Source organism: Podarcis gaigeae, assembly GCF_964106915.1.
Source record: "Podarcis gaigeae genome assembly, chromosome: 4".
Classification (NCBI taxonomy): domain Eukaryota; kingdom Metazoa; phylum Chordata; class Lepidosauria; order Squamata; family Lacertidae; genus Podarcis; species Podarcis gaigeae.
In genome coordinates, this window is record NC_139677.1 from 54,920,729 (window position 1) to 54,947,690 (window position 26,962).

Consider the following 26,962-nt stretch of genomic DNA (forward strand, 5'->3'; position numbering starts at 1 on the left):
TTACTGTAGTTCAGTTCTGGTTAAAGGAGTTATCTGTGAGTTCCTGCCATTTCCCCACAAACAGAGGCTGCAAGCAACCTTCTTCCCAAACCAACAAAGTATACGTCTCAATCCCTATGGCTTAAAATCAACTGCACTCTGTTGCCACAGTCTCACAGTGGAGAAGATGGGTTTCCCCAGCTCTCAAGAGCATTAGCAAATGTTCTGCTGCTCCCATAGTAGTGTCCTGGTTTTGCATTAAAAAAAAAAATCCATTTACCTTAAGCAAACCTCAGAGGATCTGCTTTGCTATGGATAAGCATGCAAGCCTATCTGAACTTCCCTGAACTTCTTTAGTAGCAAAGGGACTTTCTCATTTCACTTAAGGAAACACTTGCTTAATAAGACAAAGACCAAGTGCATCGACTTTTTACAAAACTTATATGGAATGTTAGTGCTGTAACAGATGAAAATGAAAAACAACCGGTTGATAGATCTATTTTCCGCCAGAGAGGAGGAGAACCAGGGAAATTATATATGGTTTAAAAGAGAGGTTTAAAAAGGCTGTGGGCACACTAGAAGATGACTTGGTGGTATAGCTCAGCTGGCAAAGCATGAGACTTCATCTTAGGATTGTGGGTTCAAGCTCCATGTTGGGCAAAAAGATTCCTGCACTGCATGGAGTTGGACTCGATGAACCTCATGAATTCTATGATTAATTGACTTAGGCTGAAAATCAAAGAGTTTCTATTATTAGCATTGTAATACATTGAAATAATGGCTCGGTCCCAATAGGAAATTTCATTATATTGGCCCCTAATCTCCATATTTAGAATTGCTTACAATTTCTCATATTGATCTGTTAGAAACAGATCAAGTATTTGGAATACAGTGTATAATCCTGTTTAGAACATTCTCCTGAGAAGAGGAAAAGCCTCCCTCTGGCCTTGAGGGCCTAACCTTGCATTATCTTTTCACCTGAGCCATACTTGTATCTCATTTGGGTTTGACCATTCTTCTAAAGCAAAGTATTTGGTCATCTACATTTATAAGTTGTTTGCTAATAAAGTTCGAGGTCAATTTACATGAAAGTTTGGACTGGATATGAGTTTTAACTGAACTGGATAGATACATAGATGAAGAGGCCAGAACAATAATCTCACTAGAGCAATTGTGGAGGCAAAGGACTTCACCAATTAAAAAACTTATTTGGATAGCTGTATAAAAGACAGGATATTGGGTTATCTTCTTCTTTGGGAGATACCCATACCTAAAAAAAATTAAAGCAGGCAGAGTGAAATTGGCCCATTTTTTAATGTTGTGGCTGGATTTTTCTTGCACTCTTATTCTTTTCTCAGAAGAAAAAAAATTGCTACCCAAAAACCTGAACATCAAGTGCAAATAACCAAAGACAAAATAGACCAAAGAATCCTGATGAGCAGTAGCAGTGCTTAGCAGGCACCCATGAGTTTAGGCAAGTTACTCCTCTCATAGATCAACAAATCTTCGTAACAAAGTACAAACTTCTTACATTGAGTGGCTCTGTATACATTTTCCTATTAACTGCAGTCTCTTTTAATGGCAGGAGTGTGCAACTGTGCATATTTACAAGATTCCCTGCAGAAGCATATATCTGCCAATTTATTTTAACCTTTCATAAGCAGTTTATCCATTTTTTCAGGGATGCAGAATGTGGAACAGGGGTGGCGAACATTAGGCCCAGCAGCCAAATTGCAACTCTCCAAACCTGTCTTTCTGGACTTCAGTTCTCAGGCTGCATATGCTCTCTCCCCAGGCTACATCCTTCCCCAGCCTTTCTCCTCACCTTCTGCAAGTGCTTTTGCCTGGCTGCCGCTGGAGAGAATCCTTGGACTGTGGTAATGTCTTTTGCTGGCCTGGAGGGAAGTGTGTATAGAAACATCTGGCTTGTGTGTCGCTGGAATGCCGCTTACTATACAAAAGTAGATGCAGCTATTGTTCCACCCACTTTTGCCCCAGAGTGCCATCCACTTTTGCTTCTGGACCTCACCCATCACTGGCATCCAGGCCTCACAGGTTTTCCCACAAAGGAATGTGGCCTTTGAGCTGGAAAAGGTTCCCTTTGTAGTCCCGAACCTCCTTTTTTATGCCTATCTTTTTCCAGATCTGGGATGACAGTAAGCACCACCACAGGGCTGCCAAGACATCGTGCCCCCTGAAATGTGGAACAAACAGCATCCCAAGTGCTATTCCATGTACAGTAGCCAAAGAGACAGACAGTTGAATCTTATGCCCACACTGGTAATAGGACAGCCCCATCCACTGCTGAGGCAGGATGCTACTATTCAACTTCCAACAAATAAACAAATAATAAAATCTTGCAGCTGCTCCCTCCCTGCATCTTATATCTGAGTTGGCCCTGCACCACCCATTTGAATTTTGCCTTAAAGGCCTAATGATAGGTTATATACATAAGGAAACCCTCTGCTGGGAAATTGGGGGGGGGGAGCAATATTGAGCAGAGAAGCAGTGGATGAGGGAAAAGTTAGGCACACTTATCCCCACAGTTTCACTGCTTTAATTTCTCTGCTCTAGCCATTTATTTGTTTTATTGCCCCATGAATATGGGTTTAATGTATAGTGCTACCCCATATGTCACATAGGAGGAAGAAAAAGAAACAGACAAATCTTACAAATTGTGAATTACAATTTATATTGTAAATTCCTACCCCTATCCCCTCATTATTGCTCTAAAGTAATGTACAGTCCCTGAGTTTTATTTTAGTGTTTATTAATGTTTTGGTTTTGCTATATTCAGTTTTGTTGTTTTAATTAGATATATTGTAAACAGGCCTGGGATCTTAATTGATGAAGGGTAGTTTTAAAATGAAATAAATAGTTTACACAATCATAACCAGAAATCTGCATGCTTTTTCACTCACTTGAATGCTTTGTATGGCTCTAAGATGTAACATGGCAAGCTCTAAACTTGACTTGTGTTTGCAACTTCTGCACTGTCCATACCAGGATAACTAAACTTTCAAGTTGCCATGCATGTACAGGCCCCAGAACTTGGGGGGAGGGGGCATCATTGATTTGTGGGTAAATAAATGAATGCAATGTGTGATTTTTCAGTTGTCTGTAGTGGATCTTATTACTCACGATCTGATTTCCCCATACATTTGTCATACATACATACATACATACATATATACAGTGGTACCTCGGGTTAAATACTTAATTGGTTCTGGAGGTCCATTCTTAAGCTGAAACTGTTCTTAACCTGAAGCACCACTTTAGCTAATGGGGCCTCCTGCTGCTGCTGCGCTACCGGAGCACGATTTCTGTTCTCATCCTGAAGCAAAGTTTCTGGGTTAGCAGAGTCTGTAACCTGAAGCGTATGTAACCTGAAGCGTCTGTAACCCGAGGTACCACTCTATGTCTCAACAGTTTCTGAAAGTATACCCCATTGTACTTCAAAAAAGATGCACTTGTCCTAACTTTAGAAAATGCAAGGGACTTAGATACTACAACTACAGTATCAGCAAAAGCCATAAAGTTCAGTACACAAATGGTAAACCCCAAACCTGAATGCCTTTTCACTTAAAAAACTGCCAACACATTCAGAGTGAGGTGAGGAGAATTCTAAGTATGTGTAATGTATCTTATTCCACTGTACTCTTCTACTTCTTGCTGGCAGTGTCAATTCTACACTTTGTAAGGAAAGCATTACTTTTTTGAGCATGATGCAGCTTCATAGCATGTCCCTGTTTAATCATGAAGTCAAAAGTAGATTTATCTCCGACTTTAATACCCAAATCATCTTAGTAAAACTGGATTTTCATCTGGCTGATTTAAACAGCACTAGCTTAGCCAATGTACTTTATAATAGCCAGAGGATCTATGTAGCTTATATCTGCAATGAAATCTTGTATACAATATGTTGAGGCAATTTACCACATGTAGTGGCAGCCCCTGGGAAACAAATAGGCTTTTAAAAGTAATTTCTGTTGGCGGGAAAGTTTGTGAGCGCTCTTAGGAAGATTCAGAGCTCTGCCAAGCTCGCCAAGAGAAATTGTTCCAAAATGTTTGCAGCGATGGAAGCAATACTCCGGATCACTTCAGATATGATTATTTAACTTACTGTAAATCACCCTGTTGCATTCGCAAGGGTAAATTTTCCAGTGCATGTGTAGTGGGATTCTAAGCCATGCTCTCCAGCATGAGCGGGGAGCTAGGGAACAGCTGGTGCGAAGCCCAAAGCTGTCGATTTGTGCGCAAAGTCTTGGACTGCATTTCAAAGCAACTATTGGAAATCCTGCCTTAACTACCCCTATTCAGGTGGTGATCCTGCCTCTAAGCGCACTTCGCCTCACAACCAGCTCGCTTTCCAGGCGAATGTGCCCTTACCTTTACGAAGAGGGAGATGTCATGCTCTTGCGCCTCTTCCACCGGCGCAGCTAGTGGGATCTGCTCTTCTGCCGCCGCTTCCTCCTCCTCCTCTTCCTCCTCCTCCTCTTCCTTTCCCTGCATGCCATTCACCCCGAGCGCATCCCCGGCCCCTTCGACGGCTCCCTCCGCAGAATCGTCCTGCAGGTGGTTGGTGCGTTCATCAGCATCCTCTCGCGCCGGCTCCGTCGCTCCCGAGGCCGGGGGAGCCTCCTCCTCCTCCTCCTCCTCCTGGGCGCCCGCCTCGAGGTTTCTCGGGGCTTCGCTTTCCTCCGCGCGCGCATCTTCTCCATCTGCCGGGGTTTCCTCCGGCGCGTCTCCTCCTCCAACAGCCTCGGCGGGAATTTCTCCGCTTGGGGCTTCCCTCTCTTCCCTCAGAGTCTCTTCTTCTCCCGCGGGAGCCTCCGGAGGTTCCCGCTGCTCTCCCAACTCGGCCTCAGCCTCCTCAGCCTCTCCGTCGAGCTTTTCTTTTTCGCGCTTTTCTTCGCTTGTCTCTTCTCTTTCATCTCTGCCGCGCTTTTCTTCTTCCTGCTCGCTCTCTCCTGTCACAGACTCTCCGACCACCGGCTGCTCCTCACTCGCGCCCCGACTCTCGCTCGGCTCCCCCTCTTGTTGTGGGGGCTCCTCTCCTTCAGAGCTCCCCTCGACCGGCCCCTCTTCACTCGGCCCCCTGGTGTGGAGCGACTCCCCTTCTTGTTGTGGGGTCTCCTCTCCTTCGCGGGTCTCTTCTCCGTCGACCGGCTTCTCTTCGCTCGCCCCCCGAGTCTCCCCCGGCTGCTCCCCCTCTTGTTCCGGCGACGCCTCTCCTTCAGGTCTCCTTTCTTCGTTCACTGGCGCCCCCCGAGTCTCGCCCGGCTCCGCCTCTTGTGGGGGCTCCTCTCCTTCCGGACTCCTTTCTCCGTCCACTGGCTCCTCTTCACTCGCCCCCCGACTCTCGCCCGGCTCCCCCTCTTCTTGTGGCGACGCCGCGGGAACTGCCGCCTCCTCAGCGTCTCTGCCCCCCTCAGTCTTTTCCTCGCCGGCGGCGCCCGCAGCCGCCCGCGTTTCGTCCCGCTCTGCAGGGTGTCCGGCCGGACTCGCCTCCCTGCCCTCCTCCCGCTTCTTCTCTCCCTTAGGACTGGGGGGCGCCTCTCCATCTTCGCGGCTTTGCTGGCTGCTGAGGCTGCTTTCTCCCGTCTCGTGGCTCTCGCCTTCCTCTTCGCGGGCTTTCTCCTCCGGCGTTACGCGCGGAGCTTCGTCCTCCGCGGAGGTGGAGGCCGGGGGCTCCTCCGTGTCCTCCTCTCCCCTCTCATCCTCCTCCACTGCTCCGTTCTCGTTCCCGCCTTTCTGCCGCGCTTCTTCTTCGGCATCCGGGGCCAGAGCTGCCTCGAGCTGCCCCTGCGCCTCGGCCATGCCGACCTCCTCAGGGAAAGGGCGTTCTTGATTGCAGGTGACAGGTGCGGACCAAGGGCGCCTCGGCTCTCACGCAGCTCCCGCTCCCGCTATGGCGACTGTGCCCTCCTCCCTGCCCTCACACAGTCGGATTAAGTCTGGGACTTGGCCAGCGACAAGGGTCACATTCTCGACTCCCCATCAGGGAGCCCGCCGGAGCGGTGCGCGCATGCTCAAGCGCAACAGTTGAAGCTGGCCGTGCCCTCACCTTTCTTGCCTCGCCTGCCAAGAGGGCTTTGCTCCCCGGACTAAGAGAAATTAGGAGGACGACAGGAGTAACAGGGTCGGCCTGGACATCTAAGGGGAAGCTGCCAGCGGTGCAAAGTGTAGGGGAATTCAGAGTAGGGCATCGGACAATACTGAGAGAAAAGAGGCCAAAAGGGAGAGACAGGAGAACAGGTGGCAAGAGGCTAAGAACAAAAGGAAGCAGATGGGCAAAACTGGGACAGGGGCTCAGGGATGCCTGGGCTTTTCTGCAGAGAGCTCCATCTACACCCTTGCTCCTTCTTTTGCTTTGTTGTTATTTCTCCTTGTCTAGTTGATTTTGTAAATGCCCAAACTGTTAAAGGTGGGATTTTACCCTATTAAAAATAGATTAGAGGAACAGTTTACATGACATGCTCTGAAGGCTGGCTGGACAGCGCTTGCCTGGGTATATGAATTTCAGTGCACACTCAACACGCAATGCAGTGTGCACTTCACTGTGCCTACAGCCCAACCCAGGCCGGGCAGCTTTGTGAAAGTGTTGCAAGTATACACAACTAGCCCACTGCTACTGTTGGCCAGTTTCTGAAATGCCTTATGGTTCAAAGCAGACAGGAGTTTACAAAGCAGGACCAACACACACTAATGTTCAGAATTTCCAGTTCTCTGAGCATGCAGTTTCTCACAGCAAACCAGTTGGCTCATTGCAAAGTGCCTTTTACTGTGATGGTGGTTCTGGCTGTGTTAGTGATGGTGACATCCAGATTGTGAATGAACTTGGGATCAACTAAGCAATGTTCTTATGCATCCACTTTGGCACATCAGAAACTACCGTAATTTACTGCCTAGGATTCTTCACATTATTTACCGTGTCACTCAGGTGAACATGGGCCTAGTGGCAATCTTTTCCTTTTTTCCTTTTTGGGTGGAGTCCTTACAGTGCAGTTCTAGATGCACTTACTCAGAAGGGAGAGGGACTCTGATAGAACACATAACTGGCATGCAGAAGGGCTGTTTCAATCCCTGTCATCTCCAGGTTTGTTCTTTGTTCAGAGATCAGATGGCAAGTGATGGGCAAGACCATGGGTAGGCAAACTAAGGCCTGGGGGCCGGATCCGGCCCAATCACCTTCTAAATCCGGCCCACAGACGGTCCAGGAATCAGCATGTTTTTACATGAGTAGAATGTGTCCTTTTATTTAAAATGCATCTCTGGGTTATTTGTGGGGCCTGCCTGGTGTTTTTACATGAGTAGAACGTCTGCTTTTTTAAAAAATGCATCTTTGGGTTATTTGTGGGGCATAGGAATTCGTTCTTTTTTTTTTCTTCAAAATATAGTCTGGCCCCTCTCACAAGGTCTGAGGGACAGCGGACCAGCCCCGTACTGAAAAAGTTTGCTGACCCCTAGGCAAGACTTTTGCCTTAGGCTCCAGAGAGCTTGGTGAATCAGAATAGAATAGACAATTCTGGGCTAGGTAGACTAATGATTTGATCTGCTATAAGGCAGCATTTTATGTTCCATTGAGGCTTACTCCCTAAAAATGTCTTTATACTCACCTTATACTTATTATACTTCCCAAGGAATAAGCTCCACTTAATTCAATGGGATATACTTCTAAGTAAATATGTCTAGGATTATGCTGTCAGACTTCTGTTTTATTGCTATCGCCATAAGCAAAAGAACTCAAGTTCTGACATACAAAATACTCCTTTGCTTTAGCCCTTTAATCGCTACAACTCTGATTTTGTGGGCATGGAACCTATCCAAATACTCAGGTGATATTTTGGCAGTAAAGACTGCACCTAACCTTTGATGTGTTGATTTACAGCAGTTTGGGGTTAAAGGGATTACTATTCCCAGTACCAGGGATCTGAAATAAAGTCTCCCTCCCCCCTTGGAATGTGAAGGCTTATAAGGTTTACAATGTGCAAAACAATGAGGAACACAAAACCTACTGTCAGGGTAAATAAATCATATGAAAGGAAACTTTGAATTGTCTATGTGAAAGGAAACTTCATGTTGTTTGAGGGCCACTTTCTCAGTGTATCACTGAGCAAGGTTTAGCCACTGAAATTCTGGAGTGCTGGACATGTTCTTAAGATGGGCACACTTATTTCTAGCTTGAATTTGACATACTTCATATTCCTTCCACCTTTCCCCATCCAATTCCCTCCTCTCCTTGGCAATAAAAATGGAGTCTAGTGGCACCTTTTGTAAAGTGCAGCTTTACATAGTGTAACATCTGGTGATGGTAGCAGTTGCAACCACAGTGCTGATGTTTCCCAGCTCTTCCTCCAAAGAGCTCTGTTGGATCAGGCCAATGGTCCATCTTGTACAGCACCCTGTTATCACAGTGGTCAGCCAGATGGCTGGCAACATCCACACTGCCATGTGGGGAATCTCTTGCAGATGACCACAGTGCCTGGAGACAGGGCAGTCAAGTCATGTACAGTATCCATAGCAGTGGCCAGAGAAGAAATGACTGCTGGGAGGAATGCAGAGAAAAGGAACACCATGATACATCTGCAGCAGCACAAATGGATGCCTTCATCTGCCCCAAATGCAACAAAATATGTCTCTCCCACAGCCACAGCAGGCGTTGTAAACTTCCAACAGCTTGACCTTACCCCCAAAGGCGCACACCTCCATCGTCTCCCGAGACAGATGGGTGCCAACGGACCAGAATGGTACCATGGCATTGCTGAGCAACAAACTTAAAGTTGTGAAACGCACACACATAGTGGTCATTAAACTATATCCTAGCTGCATGTTTAGTAACAGTGTGATATGTAAAATCCTATGTTTTTAACTATTCTGTTACCTGAGTACCTCACACTACTCTTGTCAATAATATGGACAGGGAACATGAAAAGCCACAAACTTGACCTCACTGCCTTATAAGTGGTTCCCAGGATATTAATACAGCTAAGTAAATGCAAGGAATTAATAACTAGTCCAAAATCAAACATAGAACATAAAACCCCAACTGTTCCATGCCTCTAGAAAAATATGACAATTGTAACCAGCAGAGAAGTAGGCATCAAATGAGAGAGGGGATTTCAAGGGCAAACTCACATAATCTTGCACTGATTAACGGTATTTGCTTATGAACTTCAGTTTTTCTTTCATGAAACAATAGATTAGCTTTACAAATACTTGTTAAGAGTCAGCCAGAGTGATATTTGAAGGCAGTTTAAAAATTACCTTTGTACCAAGGAGAAAAATGTAGGACATTGATAGTGACATCAGTCTTGTGGAGGTCAGTTAATGACTTTTCACAGGAGTGATTTGGGTTTTATAATCCAGTCAAAGTTAAGAGTTAATTTTAAAGTCCCACTTATTTGAGTAAGAAGTTAAGCATGTTGTTAACTATCTCTTATGGAAACTAGTGGGGCTTTAAAGTGCTTCACTGCATGATCCTGTGAATAATGTGATGCCTGTGAATATCCTGTGAATAATGTGATGCCTAATGGAAATGTCGAACTAAGAGCTTTGGTAGGGGGTGGAGAGAGAGCAGAGAAAGATACTATTGCAGGAGATACACACAACTTTCCTCCAGGCTGATCTGCTGCTGTTGGCAACTCAGTATTCTGACAGCAGGATAAAGGTAATGAATGGAATGCAACTTGTATAGTTCCACTGTTGCTACTGAGATTCTGTGTGTAACCTTGCAAGTGAAAGACTGTAGCTTTGGCAGATCACGTGCATTGTATGCAGAAATGCCCTGTGTTCGATCCATGATACATCCAAATAGGGCTGGGAAATCTTGAGAAATGGACAATACTGAGGATCAGCCAGCTTTTAATTAATTAAATTTAAATTAATCACATATTTATAATCTGCACTGTTATTTTTTAAAAAATCAAGGTGCTATACAACATATGAGAAAAAAATCAACAAGAGCATCCACAGGTGCATCATTAACATGTCAATAAATCATCAATAAATGGCTTAAAAAATAAAATTCATATTTCAAAGGCCTGTCTAAACAGTATAGTTTTCAAAAGACACCTGAAAGAAGGGAGGGTCCCTAGTAAAGGCCAACCAAATCACAGGAGCATGGAGAACCACCAGAAGCGCACCATTAGAGGATCTTTGTGAATAAGGTAGCGCAACAGATAGTCTTTAAGGTACTTTGGTCCTAGGTTGTTTTGGGCTTGGTGAATTTACCCCAGTACCTTGAATCTAGCCTGGCAGCCAGTACTGTAATCTGTTCCTGTGAGCAGACTGGCTGCTGTGATCCACACTAGTTGAAGCTTCCAGACCAGAAACAAGGGCAGCCCCACATAAAGTACATGACAGAAATCAACCCTTGAGGTTACAAACGTATTCGGAATGACACCTAAAATGTGGAAGCATTTTAGTATTTCTGGATAAAAAGAAAAGCATATTCATTTTACCATTTGAGCCTTTCGGAGCATAACTGGCTAAATGATATCAGGAAACGACTTTAATTAGGTTACAAAAGCAACAAACAGTTTTAAAGACTAGCAACACCTTAAAGACAGACATACTTATTGTGGCCTAAATTAACAAGGACTGGAATAGACTTCATCAGATGCATCACATTTCATCCTCAGTCAACAGATGCATACATACACAGAAAGAAATGTAAACTTTGGGGTCAAAAAGCCACGAAAGTCAAGTAGTACAGTCGCTGCTATTTCTATGCAAGGCTAAAATGTGTACAAGATAAGCTCTGTTAACTGCTGATAATGCTATCTTCTAAGCTTTGGTATGCTAATTTAATGCATGTAATGGGACAAGGAAACACCACTGGTTTTGGCTGAGTCCTAAACAAATGCAATCAAGCCTGCTGATAAATTCTAGTTGACCTGTTGCATGTTGAAGTATCTCTTTGAAGTTTCTTTTGTTGGAGAAGTCTGTCCATAGCAGAGATACCTAGGAGCCTGAGATGTCCCCAACCACCCGCCATGCTTCAGAATATTGCCATTTTAAAAAATGCAGATTCAAGTTTGTCTATTCTTGTGTAGACAGCAGGACTTACACAGGCATTAAGTTGGGATAGTAAAGCTAGAAAGATTGTCCAGGCTGGGTGGGCGAGATGTAAGAATAAATACAAATAATGATATGAAATTCTTTGGAGATTGTTACATGTATTTTTTTGGTCATAGGGCTGTTGGGTAGGATAAGGAATTACATATTTTTAATGGGCCATTATTATTTAGTATTCTCCATAGGTCTGATCCATTGCACTGACAGCCCAGCAGCCACACATGGAAAAATCTCTGTGGGCCACATTTCCCCCCTGAAATAGCCATTCATGGGGTGTGTATGCAGGTACCACATCCAGTCATTATGGGGAATGGGGTGCCTGTGACTGATATAATGGACTGATCCAATGATTCCTTGTGTGTGTACAGTGAGGAAGGAGAGTGAAAACTGAGCTAATGCACCCTATAAGGGTCCCCTCAGGCACTGCATCCACAAAGGACTGGATCCTTAAAAATTCAGTCTGTTTGGTACTGTATTCCACCAGGCTGTGATTGGTTACTTACTATCTACTTTGACCAAACTAAACCTAGAAATCTTAGGGGGTGGGACGGGAGCAAGGCAAAAAAAAAGCCATCTGGGTATAATGTTCTCAGCTCCCCCTCAGTAAGCTGATTAGGGACAATCAGCTCCCTTCACAGCTGCTTAAATTCGTCCCACTGAGAAGGAACAAGCATCAGGAGAAGGAAGAAAGGCATTTGTATGAGCAGAAAGTGGAACTAGCTGGAGGAGGAGAAAGAAGGAAAAACAGGGAACGCCACAACATTTCAAGCACATTAGGTATTATTTGGTGTTAACATTATAATTATTTAAATTGCTTTTTGCTTATCAGCACAATTCTAAACCGTTCAAGAGATTTTGTATTTATATACCAAGGCAGAGAAAGCTGACTCCTTCTGGTGAAAGGCTCTGAGACCACGCAACCATTATTTGTTACATTTGGTATTGAGCCTTCCCCCCCAGTGATGCTGAAGATGGCTAAGGGCAAAGTAAAATACAAAATAGCAATCAAAAACATAAAATCAGGGCTGGTAAAAGATGCTGACCAAAGTGCCACTCAAAAAGCCCCTAGGCCATATTCCAACCAAGTGAAAGTATTCAAGGAGGGAGCAGAGCAGAGCCTGGGAAAGGTGTGGTGTAGCCTTGGGAGATTTGATCATCTATCTGAGATAATGAGAAACAATGTTGGACAGAATGGATGCCTAGGATGGCAGATCCTGGGAGAAGGAAAGTAGCTGCAAGGTGCTGGAGGACAGAACAGTGTGTGCCATGTCTCCAGAGTGCAAGCCTGGGCAGGTTACCCAGACAAAAATACCCTCCTCTTGGTCTCAATGATATGCTCCAAAGGAATTTAGCACCAGCTTGGCTGCAAGAGTTGCAGGAAGAAGGCATACAAGACACCATCCAACCATCTTAAGGACTCCACTCAGGGTTTGTGTAGGCCGTTACATCCTTGCTTTTCATCTTACGGTATATGTAAATGAATTGTGTGAATACAATGCCACTGGAAATCAAAGTCACTTTTCATGTACCGTATTTTTCGCTCTATAGGACTTTTTCCTTTCTAAAAATTAAGGGGAAATGTGTGTGCGTCCTATGGAGCGAATGCAGGCTGTGCGGCTAAGCCCAAAGCCAGAACAGGGAGACAGAGCACTGGGCAGCGCTCCCTCTCGCTGTTCTAGCTTGGGGTTAGCTGCGCAAAGCCTCTGCAGGGCAGCGGGGCGCCTTCACCCTGCTACCCTGCTGAGGCTTCAAAGGCTGTCCCCGAAGCCAGAACAGCAAGAGGCTATCCCAGAAGCCAGATCTCTCTTGCTGTTCTGGCTTCTGGGGTTCAGAATTTTCCCCCTCTTGTTTCCCCCCCCCCCCCAAACTAGGTGCGTCTTATCGTCCGGTGTGTCCTATAGAGCGAAAAATACGGTAATTGCCCTAACATGGTAAATGAAATGTGCATGCAAGAAACCTGGAACAAAGTGGGCCCACTTAATCCAGGAGGGACAAAAAGTGAGGAGGGGGAAAGTCAGGTATGTCACTTAAGCTCCTTGGAGGAAAAAGTGGGATATAAATGCAACAAATAAATTTTAAAACAAAACTGCTGTATTCTGTTTCTGTTTCTCCTTCATCAGCAACCACTAGATGGTAGTCTTTGATCATCTTTTTGAGATACTGAGAAACAATATTGTTCACTGGTTACTATTTTGGACTAGCCAGTTTCCTTTTTATTATAGGGCAGTTCAGTTGTCTGCCAATTTTTCTTTGTGCATGTGACCTTCGATAACTCCAGAATTATCTAAATTTTGTTTATCAGTCTTAAGCTGAAATCCTAAATATGAGCACTTGTAACCATTCACCTTTAAGTCAGTAGGACTTGCTTCCAACAGCATGTTTAGGATTACGTACATGATTGCAACTTGACTATATGTGTACGCGTACCTAGGCTCTTCTAGGAGAGAGTGGCCTGCTTTGAGGCACATAAATTTATGCTTTTGAGGTCAATGTTTACTTCAGGGCAAATCTTTCTGTATCTCAGACAGAATTCAATTTGTTGGTCCAGATCCTTCATATTTATGAAAGGCTGGGAGAATATTTTTATTATATAAATCCTTACAGAGGTCCAATAGGGGAATTTCTGCACAACAATACCTAAGGATCTCGCCATACATATTACTAAAAGATGTAGCATGTTCCTTATGTGCCAACTCCCTGGGGCCCTGGTGGAGCTAGCTGCTCCAGCACCCGGGGGGCAGGGATAGCTGCCCGTGGGGGAAGGCTGACATTCCCAGGGTGGCGCAGCAAGCATTCCAAGGGTGTGCCGCCTGCAATGAGAGTCCAGGGGTGCATCTCAGGGGGTGTGCCACCCATGAAGAGCATCCGGGGGGGCAATGTCACACCCCCCCAGATGACACCTGGGGCGGGCTGCACCCACCACATCCACCTTCCTCCGCCTCTGGCCCTGGATGCTCAACACCCACAAAACTCCCCATGAAGTGGCCAGGCACCCACAAATTTTGGTGCCAGGGCCATGCCTGGCACCCATGGCCACAGGGCCAAGCTGTCACTCCTGGCATGCTCAGTCCACATTTTGTGGTTCTACACATTATAATTTTTCACATCAATGTTTTATACTTCTACAATATTGGGATTGCTACAAGTCTGCTAATGCCCCTCTCTTGTGCTCTGGCATTTTGGCTCCATAATTAGAAATAAGAAGGAATTGTTATTCTTTGCTATAATACCTTCAGACTAGCACAATAATTTTTCACAAACATTTGATTTCTGTCATGTGATATTATGTTCACATTGCAGTGATGCTATCCATTTGCTTTTTGGAAATATTGAAATGGATATGGGCTTCTAGAGTTACTGAAAGCTATATGGCTATTAAATATAATTAGATTCAAGAGACTATATGACATGAAATAAAGCCTGGGGTGCAAACAGAGATGTATCTTTGATCTGCTGATCATTCACAATTTCCCCCCATTCCCCCCTCCCAATACCAAACTGATTTTGAAAGTCAATGGAACTTCAAAGCAAGATGAAGTTTCCTTTAGTTTCAAAACCAGTTTGGTAATTGGGAGAGGGGAAGGGAACCAAACCTTAAAACTTGGACACATATTTGTCTGGGTAGGCTTGCTGAAATAAAAAAAATTAAAAGGTTTTAGCATCTAAAACAGTATAATGAGGGTTCCTGCTTAGTGATAACAGGCAGGGTGTTTCACAGCAAATAAACAATCTCACAGATGCAGAACCTTGTAAAAGTGCTCATTCCATAGACCTTGCAGTTGAGCAGGCATGTATGGGACACAACAATCTTCAAGGAAACTTTCATTGGCAGTAACTGCACTAAAAGCCAAGGAGTAGTGCTGTGATTGTTGGCATAAAGACTGCAAATCTTTTAGTATAAATTATTAAGTTGGATATTACAGTAATTTAAGGTCAGGTGTTTTTCTCTCTACAAAATTCATTTCCCTGCAGTCAGGTGTAGTTGTACTAATGCGTAGGCTGAGAAAGGGGTAGTCACAGAAACAAATAGCTAGCCTTTCTCTGTTTTGAAAGTATAAATAATTTATTTATTTATTATACATCACATTTTTATTTATGGCTATAGGATAAGGTTTCTGCTGGAGTTCTCAGCTAGCAGCTTTCAGGATTGTTGTGAGAATCTCATGTACGCCACCATGAACTCCTTGGAGAAAGGATGAGATGCAAATTCAATTTATAACAAACAAGCGGCCATCCAAAAAGCACTCCTTCCAGTATACTGGAAGGTATAAGTCTAAACCAGTCTTCCCTAACCAGGTATCTTACAAATATTTTGGACTGCACCTCCCATAAGTCCCTGTCAGTGCAAGTATGCTGGCTGGGAATGATGGGAGTTGTAGTCCAAAACACCTGGAGGACATAAGTTTGGGGGAAGCTAGCCTACACCATGGGGGCCAATTTGTGACCCTCCAGATGTTGCTGGACTACAACTCCTACCATCCCTGGCTATTAGCCATGCTGACTGAGGCTGATGGGAGCTGGAGTCGAACAAATATCTACACGGCCACAGGTTAGCTACTCCAGCATAAACATTATATTGAAAAAACACAACAACAAGCTGTTATGATCAGTTAAATATATAGCAGTGGAAGGGTTTGTTTTATTTTATGGAGGGGAGGGCTCTCAGGCAGTGATCCCTGCTGTGGGAATACAGCATTGCAAGTACTTATTTAAGTACCCCATTTATCATCTGTGGGACTGCCCTGGAATCAGATCAATGACCCATGTCAATCCCTGTGATTAAAAACGTGGCCTGTGAAGGCTGAAATCTCATGTGTCGTTATGATTCCTTGAAAAGGTGATCCTTCGAGGATTAAAAGAGAATTATGCTGCTTTTCCCGTTCGCCTTCCAAAGCGATTCTTTAATTGCTTCTTTGCAAGCGCAGGCACCACGTCGAATAAATTATACCCGTGCTCCTCCTGCCAAGAGCCGGAGTGGGCACTTTGAGATTTACCGTAACGGGGGAGAAGGAACGCGAGGCGGGGAAGAGGCAATGTGGGCATTGCCCGAACCCAAGATGGCTGCCGCAGCGCCACGGCACTTCAAGACGGGTCACCTGTTGAAGTAAAAGCCCGGGTGTTTCATTGGCTCCGCAGGGCCGGGCCTTGAGCCGTTGACCGTCGCCAATCTAGCCCCCTGGGGCTGAGGGAGAAAGGCTAAACTGTAAGGCCGAAGTGGAGGCAAGAGGCGGCTGGTCGGCGTCGCTCCCTCTGACTCGCCGCCTCAGCCAGGCCAGGCCCGAGCCCGACGGGCTTCGTCCCCGCCCCCGCCACCTCTCCTCAACTCGGCATGGAGGACCGGGGGGGCGGCGGCCGCAGGGAGAGACCGCGAGCCGGAGAAGCGGAAGAAGGCGAGGAGCCGGCAGAGACCGCGGCGGGAGAGGAGAAGGCGTCGGCGGGAGTGACCGTGACGATTACGGAGCCAGAAGGCGGCGAGGAGGACGACGAGGAGGACGAAGGCGAAGCTGAGGAGCGGGACACGGAGTGGAGCTTCGTCGACATGGAGACGGTGTCCCTGCGCGACCTGCCCACGGCGCTCATCGCCTGCAACCTGCCCTTGCCTGTTTTCTTACCCGATGGCCCCTGCAAGGTGGGTGAGGGGGCGAAGGAGGCTCCCGGAACCCGGCCGGGGGGAGAGGAGAGTTTGGAAGTGGGGAGCGAAAGGGCCCGGAAAGGGCAGGCCCCGCCCGCCCGCTCCCGGCCAGCACCACCCGCGGCCGGCAGGGGCTCTCAGTCGGGGATGGCTGGCTCCTCTGGGAGGCGAACACGGCTAACAAACAAACCGGTGAAATGAGGCACAGCGACGCCGGGATCTCTGGTGGGGGGACGTGAGGCAGAGGGGGGTTCTGCAAGAAGGCGCCCCCAGCCCTCTCCAATGAGTTGTCGTTCATTAGGCAAACGTTTTACATAGCAGGACCTCTTGCGGCCTGTGCTTGCGCTTCGTGAAAGGCAGAAGCTGTGCCCTGCTGCCCCTGGGCAGCTGCCCATGCAGGATTCACAGGATTAGGGCCGGCCCTAGCATTGGGTAGAATGAGGCAGTGGCCTCAGGTGACGGGTGCTGTGGGCCAGGGAGGGCTGCTGAAGTGTTGGAGGATAGAGCTGTGTGGGAGGCACACACCACCTGCCCTGTGCTCCTGAATCTAGCCTCGTGCCATCCGTTGTGGTGTGGAGCGTGCTATCAAATTGCCAGTTTTGAAGTAAGATTCAGCTTCCAGGCCAGTCAGATTCCATATGTAGAATGGAGACAGGACACCATCTTGTCCTCGGAGAGCAAAAGGTCTTGGAAAAGGGACTGGCCAAGGAACAGAAAGGACTGCAATTCCCTCCCTGCTTGTATTGTAGGGTTGCAGTGGTACATCTGCTACCCGTTAAGTAGGACCTGATCCTGTGCAGACATGTGTTTAGTTTTTGTCCTGAGTTGTACTGGCCCAAGGATTACTGAATTTTGCCAGCAATTATATCGGACAGCTCTGAGCCCTTACTTTTACAAAGGCTAAACATAATTTGTACAAAACCACTACTGTAGGCCTTTGGGGATGTTAATGAGGAAATATGGAAAAAAAATGTGATGTACCCTTGGCCTGAGCCCCGTAGCACACTCCATTTGAGGGCTACTTGGACCAGTTTGCTGCTGTGCTGTGATGCAATTAAACTATTGGCAGCAGAAAGCTCCAAGCAGGAACAAGTGTATTGGACTAGAACCACTGATCTGGTCTAGGATGCCAAGGGTATCATGACAGTTCTTGGTCTACCTATTTTTTGGGGGGAGTATTTTTCTGCCTACTTAACTATGCAGATACCCCCTTTTGATATCTGTTGGTTGGCATAAAAGCACTTGCTTGGTTATTTTATTTCTAAAATTGATCCTCTGCATTTTTAGTGCCAATTCCCACATCACTCTTTGAGGAAATTATTGTCTCCAGTTGTTATCTTTGATTCATTGGTCCATATAGAGAGCTTTATCGCCATCTCCCACATGTGACTTAAATTTTGATATTTCCAGGTAGTTCAAAGAGCCAGGCAGGTGAATTGCAATGTATCAACCTACATTTGAAAGGCGCAAATTGACCCTCACATCGTTAGGAATGAAAGGTTGTAACCATGGCTGGCCTTCGAAATGACATGTTGCTATTTTTAAATGCCATGCTGCTGTATAAATATTGCGGGAGGAGAAGAATAGGAAACATAAGTGCCCCTTCCTGCTTCCTGTTTCCATATACCATCATATGCAAAGTGTAACTCTAGCATCTCTGCCTACAGTCAGATGTTTGGCAGGAACAAGCATAATGTTTGTCTTTATCTCTCTTCCCTACTTAGTCCCTTCCATCAGCTAAAGCTATACCTTTGCCTGAGATGCATGAGGGGAAAATCATACGGAATGTAATTCATTGGTTTTTGTTACATGGTGCTCCAAAGAATGAAGAACTAAAAGCAAATTTTATTTATTTTTTAATGTTCAGGCTCTTGCTCTAACAACAATAACAAAAAGCTTACTAACTGATTATTTGTTTATCTATAAAACTGCTATATTTTTCTTCTAGGACTAAGATGTGGTTTTGTAAGATCTAAATTTATAATCCTTTTAAATAACCTTAATAGTTGCCATAGCTACTTACATACTCGGCAGCTTCTTAGGTACACTTAAGAAATGCAAACTTGTATTTTCAAATATATATTCTGTGCTGTTTTACTTTTAAAATGTTACATTTCAAATGATTCCAATGTGAGTCCAAGCTTTAGGCAACTTCAAGACTGCAGAAAGACATGGAAATAGGTATATGTGCTAGGGTAGCCTTCTTGAGTATAAGGGTGTTAACCAACCAATCCTCAATTCATATCTAATCCCACCCAAATTCACTAGCCTTTGTATATGGTGCTGTTGCTATTCTTAAGTGGCTGTAATGAAGATTACCAAGATAATGGTTGGGATTCAGAGAACCAATTAGGGCAATGAAAATAGGTTTGCACTAGCTTAGTGGGTTTTGGGGTTTTTTTGCTTTGACCCCCATATTATCATATACCTGCTTTTTAAACAAAACAAAAAAAATTCCTTCCAGTAGCACCTTAAAGACCAACTAAGTCAGTTCTTGGTATGAGCTTTCGTGTGCATGCACACTTTCGTGTGCATGCACACTGCTTTTTAAACAGTTTGCCATATAGATTGGAGGCTTACTGTTTTGAGAATTGCTATAAAATTCCTGTGAGCTTACAGAACTAGTTTCATGGTTCTTTACATCTTGACTAATGCAATGCATTTGGAGCACTTGAGACATACCATATGAATGCTATCCTTTATTCTTGTTAGCAGTCACTTACCGTAATTTCATTTCCAAATCCTGAAAATAATGCTTGGATCAGCCACAAGGGGGTGAAGTAACACCACTTACAGTATTTGCAAAGTTTGTCTGAAAGAGAGTGCTTGTGCTTTTAAAACTCTGTTTCTGCTGGTGTGTATAATTTGTCAGATATATTCCAGATAAATTATACATCTGACCAACCTCTCCTGCCAAATAGCCACAGCAGTTACTAGCCTTCAGACGCGTAGTAGGTTAACTTGCTATTCACACCTATATTAGTTATATGTATCCATGGCCTCTTTGCCCGAATGGAGCTGAAAGAACCTAGAGTGCTTTCAGACAAAGGGCTCTTAGTGCTTTCAGTTCTGCTTTCTGCTGCATCCAGAATTGCAAGCAAGCATTGACACATGAGAGTTATAGCACTCTTTCAGTTGTGCTTTCCATTATGTTTAAATAGTGGGCATGACACTGTGTGAGAAGTATTTATGCCTCCTTTTCCTCCCACTCCTCATGGTTTTGTTCATTATTCATATCCTGATGTTGCTTTCTGTCCTTCTACCCCTTTCTCAGTAGTAACTAAATAAGCACTGCCAGCCATTAATTGTTTTTCTCCCCCACCTTGCTATTTCCTTTTTTTTTTTTACTGCTAACTCATGCAACAGAAAAGGGTTTGTTTTTTTGAGTCTCAGTAGCACAGACTTAAATTTATTGCAAAGCTGTTGCCACCCAATCCCCACCCTGCCCACAGTCTTCTTGCTGCTTATTAGTATTATTATTAGTAGTAGTAATTTTTTTGGATTGCTTATTTGCCCTGCACCATAAGGTCCTGGCAGATGATTGATAGGTGGGTGGCCCCATGAATCTCACTGAACTGTTAATCAAAGACTTGACTGAAGATTTAAAAACAAAGGTTGCAAAAGAGTAGGTACACCAAGAGAATGACTGTTATTTGGTTCCTGCTTAACTAAAAGAGTCAAGGTTTTAAGTAAAGTTTAAGGTGCTACTTCTTAAGGACACTCAGGATCTCGGAGCTCTCAAAGGCCAAGCAATAGGTGATATGGTGTTCCTTTGATTAGGTTAGGTTAGGAACTGGCAGAAGGTTCAGTGTTAACAATGTCAGGTGGAGTTTCCAGGCTAGCGTGTAGAGTAGGGGTGGCTAACCTGTGGCCCTCCAGATGTTGCTGGACTACAACTCCCACCACCTGTGAATATTAGCTCTGTTGGCTGGGGCTGATGAGAGTTGGGAGTCCCAACAACATTTGATTGGTCATTGGTTAGCCACCCCAGGTGCAGGGAGTGTGGGACCCTCTTGTCCATGTCAGCCCAAGTCTTCACTCTCAGGGGCAACCTTCTGGGGGGGCCTCATGCCAGTAGTGTGTGGGACTATTGCTTTTGTCCAAGAGGCTAAATTCCAGCTATACAAAAGTCAGAGGTGTTCTCTCTCTCTCTCTCTCTCTCACTCACACACACACACACACACACACACCACCCAGACAAACAACAGGCATTCTAAGTTTTCAAAGACAGATTCCAGCCAGCAGACGAAAGCACCCAAGAAAGTAATGGAGCAGGGCCAGTGAATAGTGTAGTTCTAGAGCAGCGGTTCTCAACCTGTGGGTCCCCAGATGTTGTTGGACTACAACTCCCATCATCCCTGAGCTCTGGCCTTGCTAGCTAGGAGTGATGGTAGTTGTAGTTCAACAGCATCTGGGGACCCACAGGTTGAGAAAGGCTGTCCCCGAGGGCTACAAAAAGAGGCCTCTGGGGCAGCATTCAGCCCCTAGCTTGAGGTTCCGCAGCCCCATCCCTTCAGTAGATTGTTTCAGCTGGAAACTTTCCAAGTGCATTTCATTCTGGTCCACTAGATCCTTGCTAGCTCATCTCCCGAAGGCAAAATGTAGCTAAGATGTTTGTGGGGAGACACAAAATATCTGTGAAACTGTGCTCTCCAGCAGTATATTTCATACCGCTGGTCACACTTGTTTTTAAAATAGAGTAATTTGCAAGCATGGGAAAGTTCTGAAGAGGTCTGCTAAACGATTTCTTAAAGAGTTTTAGCACATTAATCAGGCATTTGACCAGTGCAGCAATATGGAAGATAAATACAAGTTTATTCCACTCATGATCCTATTTTCCCCATTCCATTACCCTTGGTTTCCTTTTGAAGTTGAATTTCTAGTATTAAAAGGAAAAAACTCTATAAAAGGTTTTCCACTTCCATTATCATCTACGCCTTCCTTCTCCCTTTTCACTTCCACTATCTTTTTCTTAAAGAATATACCAGAGTTGTATATAGGGCAAGGTCTGGTCATGTAGTGGATTTCTATGATTCCTAATGGTTTATTTAGTGGCATATTTAGTAGCTGTTATAACTTTGCTAAAATGTCATACCTGTATAGACAAGTATCCAGTCTGTTTGCTAGTACAGAGAGGAGGCAATAAAGGCATGCATTCCTCTGATTTGTAACATTGAAAGGAAACATGTGGATGGATGGCAGTGGGGTTCTATCAATAATAGAGGCCCCTTGACTTTTGTCCCCAAAGTTCTGATACGATGAAACTACTTCTCACACCCTTAAAAAACTACCCTAGTTGAGCTTTGCACGTGTGCTTTTGTCACATGTCATTGGAATGTTCTCACCAGCAGAGGGCAATCCAAGGAACCTCTGAGTGCCTATGTGGAGGCTGTCACTATATTCCAGGAGCTCTTAGGATGTTGAGCTTATTCCTTTTGAACTTCCACTGCAGGTGGGGGAGAGAACAGTCACACTCAGGTCCTGCTTGCGGGTTTCCCATAGGCATCTGGTTGACCACTGTAAGAAGAGAATGATGGACTAGATCTAGCAGGACTCTTATGTTATATATGTGCAGAGGAGGAGATTTTTTTATCAGATTCAAGTTCTCCTATATAATCCTTAGGGAAAAATCTTCAGATTGTCCCTCTCTTTCTCTTCGTTAAAACATGAGTTTGACAATTGTAAAGATTCCATAACTTGGATTCAGAAAAGTGCAAGCATAATGGCAGGTGTTCCTCCTCTCCACCTTTGCAGCTCCCTGTGTCCTATGAAAAGCTGCTCTTGAAGGTCAGAGAACCCTTTGGAATGATGGAGTATGGGAAGTGGCTAAAACCAGGTGAAGGGAACCTTGAACATCTATTTGCACATGGTCTCTCTACCTGGTTTTGGCTTATTCACACACACACACACACACACACACACACACACACACCCTTCCTGAACCTATCCTGTGCCATTACAGAGGGTCTTCTGACTCTGGAGCAGATTTTTAAGGAGTACCAGGCTACAGTGAGGAGGAAACTCCCTTATTTATTATTTTTCCACTTAAGATTCTCTGGATTAAACACAATCTATTGTAGGGATGACAGAAAAAACACTGATTACAAATACTCTTTTGTTAAATCCATGTGTTTAGGCAGCCTTTGTTTTTCTTATTTTAAAACACTTCTTTAAAAATATTTCAGTAATCATTTTGAAAGAGAAGTTATTTCGTGAGAGTGCCAGTTTCTCCCAAACTTCATATGTTTCCATTTTAGGGAAGGTAGCATGGAAAGATTTCTCCTTAACTTTTCTGTCCCATCCTTCATATTTCTATTCATATTTTAAGATTTATTATATTTTCAGAGTGACCAAATAAACAGCCTGTTCTACACTTTCACATTTAAATCTTACTTTACTAATGCGGTCTGGCAAATTCTGGAGCTTACTACTGTTTCCAAACCACATTAGTATGGAGTGATGTGTTTTCAGCACCTCACAAGATGGATTTTTCCTCTAAATTTGTATATGCTCAACCAACTTCCCCAGTTGCAAGTAATGTAGGAGTGATTAACAGTTTGGGAAAGTTTAAAAATTGTATTTTTCTGCATTACTAGTTACCGTAATATTATTAATTCTGGGACCTGCAGCACCTGAGTTAAATAAGCTTCCCTCAACCTCCCTGTAACATAGTTAAATTTATATTCTGGTGGTAGTAGTAAGATCTGTTTGAAAATTGTGGCTGCCAAGTCCAGAGAGAGCTTTCCATAATTTTGATTCTTCTTAAAGATCATATTTAGTATACCTTTGCTTTTTCAGGCCATAATAGTGTTCCCTTGCCTAGAAGTTAGCAGTTGTTGAGATAAACTTTTAAAAGTTTTGTCTACAGTACAGTGGTACCTCGGGTTACATACGCTTCAGGTTACAGACTCTGCTAACCCAGAAATAGGACCTTGGGTTAAGAACTTTGCTTCAGGATGAGAACAGAAATCATGCTCCGGCGGTACGGCGGCAGCAGGAGGTCCCATTAGCTAAAGTGGTGCTTCAGGTTAAGAACAGTTTCAGGTTAAGAACGGACCTCCGGAACGAATTAAGTACTTAACCTGAGGTACCACTGTATCTGCAAGTTTCTACTAAGTAGCTCTCTCAATTAAAGACATACTTGCAGATACGATTTCTGTCAAGTCTCTTTCATAAAATTAAATTTAACATTAGAAGCTTGGGAGTGCTAAGGAGAAGTAACAAGAGGAAGCCAACATAGATGATGATTATTAGTCAGCTGCTTGGTAAACAGGAGGGCCTTCCTTCCCCTTCCCCTAATCTGTCTGCCAGGAGATAAGAGAGATTTAACTCCCCACCTCTTTTCAAGTTACTTCCACATGTCTTAGCCCTCTTGCATGCAGTTGGATGGATATAATGTAAGGGGAAAGGAAAGTTGAGGAAATTGACCCATGAATCATTAACATATCTTGGAATTTTTTTTCTTTGCTTGAGAAAACAGTTATTTATAGCTTTGCAGTTTGCATGATTCTAAGTTTCCATTTGATGCTTTAAGAAGATTATTCCACTTAATCCTTTGTTACTGTGTACTTAACCAGCTAGTTTGTAGCAGCCCAGCCTTAAGGTATCATATGACAACGTATGTTAAAGGTCAGTTGTGTATTGGGAGGCTCTGTTCTCTGGGGAGAAACTCCTTTAATAGCACTTCTTGTATATATTGCAAGTATATAGTGAAAGAGTGATTCAATAACCAGTTTTTCTAGCCTGGATAGTCAAATAGAGCACCAAAAGGGGTCATAACGGTCTGGCATATAACCAGTGAACAGAAAATTTATTGTATGCACATCAGCATGTATGCACATCAGCATAGCTTTCACTCTGCATTCCATTTGCTAATGAAATAGTTCCAATTATTTTTTAGTTTACATTGCCTGCTTATAGTTTTGGAAGGGAATACCTTTATGATCCTACTGCTCACTTTCTTCAAATCCCTCCTCAAAACGTGCCTTTCCCATGAAGCCTTGGGTCCAACCCCTACTTCAGCCAGTGGCGTAGCGTGGGTTGTCAGCACCCGGGGCAAGGCAAGTAATTTGCGCCCCCTAACCCATGGATTTGCACCCCCTAACCCGTGGATTTGCGCCCCCTAACCCCCAGATGTTGCGCCCGGTGCGGCCGGCCCCCCCTGCACCCCCCACGCTACGCCACTGACTTCAGCTAAGCCTCTAACCAAATATAAGCATATGCAAGTGAAACAACCGCATATTCTTCCTTGTTTTCTTTTGCCCCTGTTTTCTCCCCCCTGTTTCCCCTGTGTTGAATTTTAGATCACAACTTCTTCAGAGCAGGAATTCTGCAAACTGTATTCTGCAAAGTGCCAGGCATATTGATATTGCTATTTAAATAGGTTTTTTTTAAAGCCCACCACTTTAAGCCAATCTTGCTCTTTTGCCCACTGTTCCAGGGTATGCAAATGATGTGAGAAAAATAATGGATTCAATTATAGGTTAAATCTGAACATAAGCAGCCAGAGAAATGAGCAGGTAGTATAAATGAGTTAGCTAGGAAGATTGTGCAGTTTCCTTTGGTTGGTTGGTTGGTTGGTTGGTTGGTTGGTTGGTTAATTAATTAACCACATTTATCTTCCAAGGATCTTAAGGTTGTGTGAATAGTTCTCCCCCTATTTCATCCTCACAATAACCCTGTGAGATAGGTTAAACTAAGAGGTGGTGACTGGCCCAAGGTCACCCAGTGAGCTTCATGGCTGAGTGAGGATTTGAACCCTTTCTCTCCCAGATCCTAGTCCAACTCTCAAATCATTACATCACACTGGCTCCCCTGTCATAAAGTGGGTGTTGTAGCTAATACATCTTTATCCAGAAGAATCCATCAATATTGCTTCATAAGTTAATAAAAATCTATTATCTATGTCAGTGGTTCCCAATTGGTGGTCCGTGGACCCCAAGGGGTCTACATAATGCACCCAGGAGGTCCGTGGCATCATTCACATAGCAAAAACTACCATAGAGGTATTAAAAGAAAATTAAGTAGGGGGTCCATGGCTTGCTTTTTGAAAGCAGGGGTATGCAGTACTTAGCTAATTGGGAACCACTGATCTAGACAGTATGCACAGTGGTGTTGAGGGAAGACTGTTTTGATGATAAGACCCTTGGGGCAGTGGTTGGTGTTGATCCTGGTAGAAGTAGTGTAAGTTTCAAATTTGGATGTTAATTCAGTACTTAACAAACTCTTACTTATAGAAGAAGTTGCTTGCCATTTTCTAAAATACCTACTCATCCACAGGAAAAGATAAGTTACAGGTAGGTAGCCGTGTTGGTCTGCCATAGTCAAAACAAAAAAAATTCCTTCCAGTAGCACCTTAAAGACCAACTAAGTTAGTTCTTGGTATGAGCTTTTGTGTCTGAAGAAGTGTGCATGCACACGAAAGCTCATACCAAGAACTAACTTAGTTGGTCTTTAAGGTGCTACTGGAAGGAAAAGATAAAGTATTTTTTCAAAGCTAATAAATTACAGCACAATCCTAACCATCTCTGCTCAGAAATAGGTCCTTCAGTGGGGTTAGAATTGAGGTCTTAGATTCAGTCATTTGATAATGATTTAGTTACTACTTGCTGAGGCTGGCAGTATCATAGTTTTGCAGGTAGTTGATCCTGTGCTTCAGAAAACTAAGCTATACACTGTCCTTTGAAACTAATTTAGTAATTCTGTGATGCAGAATGTTTTCAGTCTGAATGTCCCTTGGGAGCTCAAAAGCTTGGTCATTATTTTGTGACAAACTGGTTCTAGTAAAGGTATTGCCCAACTGTGGATTTTAGAGGTTTTTCTTATAGAAAACTTTATTTTTTAATGTTGCTTTTGGTAGTTGCGTTTTCAAAGTTTGATTATAAGCTAGGAATTGTTTTTGGGGAAAACATTTCAACATTTAATTTCACTTGTATCCATGTATTCTGTTGCTAGATAAATAAATCAGCAGTTACAAAACACTGGGGGTTTATTAAAGTTTTATTTACACTTCCATGTAAAAAGGGTTCTGAAGCAGCAATTACAATGTTTAACTATTTTTCAGGAAACCACAATCTTTCAAATATATTTTCCATTAGGTTAGTGAAAGAAGGACAGGAAGAGCAGTTTCAATAAGAACTGTGGTTTTTTATATAGAATTGAATAAGAAACAAAACCAAGTAATTTAAGTCACTCAGATTAATTAACCAACTACATCCATAAATGTAGTTGGAAAAGTAGGTGAAATTTACAATTGAGATCCTGAAGTTCTTG

General features: G+C 44.0%; 3 protein-coding genes across 9 annotated transcripts in view; 1 reads left to right on the plus strand and 2 right to left on the minus strand.

Annotated features, from left to right (window-relative positions):
* KCNE2 (potassium voltage-gated channel subfamily E regulatory subunit 2) overlaps nucleotides 1-26,962 on the minus strand; it is a 220,475-nt gene that overhangs the window by 87,179 nt on the left and 106,334 nt on the right. The gene's annotated exons all lie outside the window — the stretch shown is intronic.
* The window catches only part of CLIC6 (chloride intracellular channel 6), a 132,020-nt gene that overhangs the window by 16,702 nt on the left and 88,356 nt on the right, over nucleotides 1-26,962 (minus strand). Inside the window, exon 1 of one of the 4 annotated variants that reach the window (XM_083735086.1) lies at nucleotides 4,369-5,996. The exons of the other annotated variants lie outside the window; for them this stretch is intronic. Coding sequence (XP_083591212.1) covers nucleotides 4,369-5,799 — 1,431 coding nt within the window. The 5' untranslated portion in view covers nucleotides 5,800-5,996. Of the gene's footprint in view, nucleotides 1-4,368; nucleotides 5,997-26,962 lie in introns of those variants that run through there. 4 annotated transcript variants of the gene reach the window in all.
* The window catches only part of RCAN1 (regulator of calcineurin 1), a 33,563-nt gene continuing 21,879 nt past the window's right edge, over nucleotides 15,279-26,962 (plus strand). For 3 of the 4 annotated variants that reach the window (XR_014563365.1, XR_014563366.1, XM_083735113.1), the window contains exon 1: nucleotides 15,279-16,687. Coding sequence is in view for 2 of the 4 variants with exons in the window: in XM_083735113.1 (XP_083591239.1) it covers nucleotides 16,388-16,687 (300 nt within the window). In the remaining 2 variants the exon portion in view is untranslated. Of the gene's footprint in view, nucleotides 16,688-16,822; nucleotides 16,883-26,962 lie in introns of those variants that run through there. The other variant, XM_083735115.1, reaches the window with a different exon arrangement.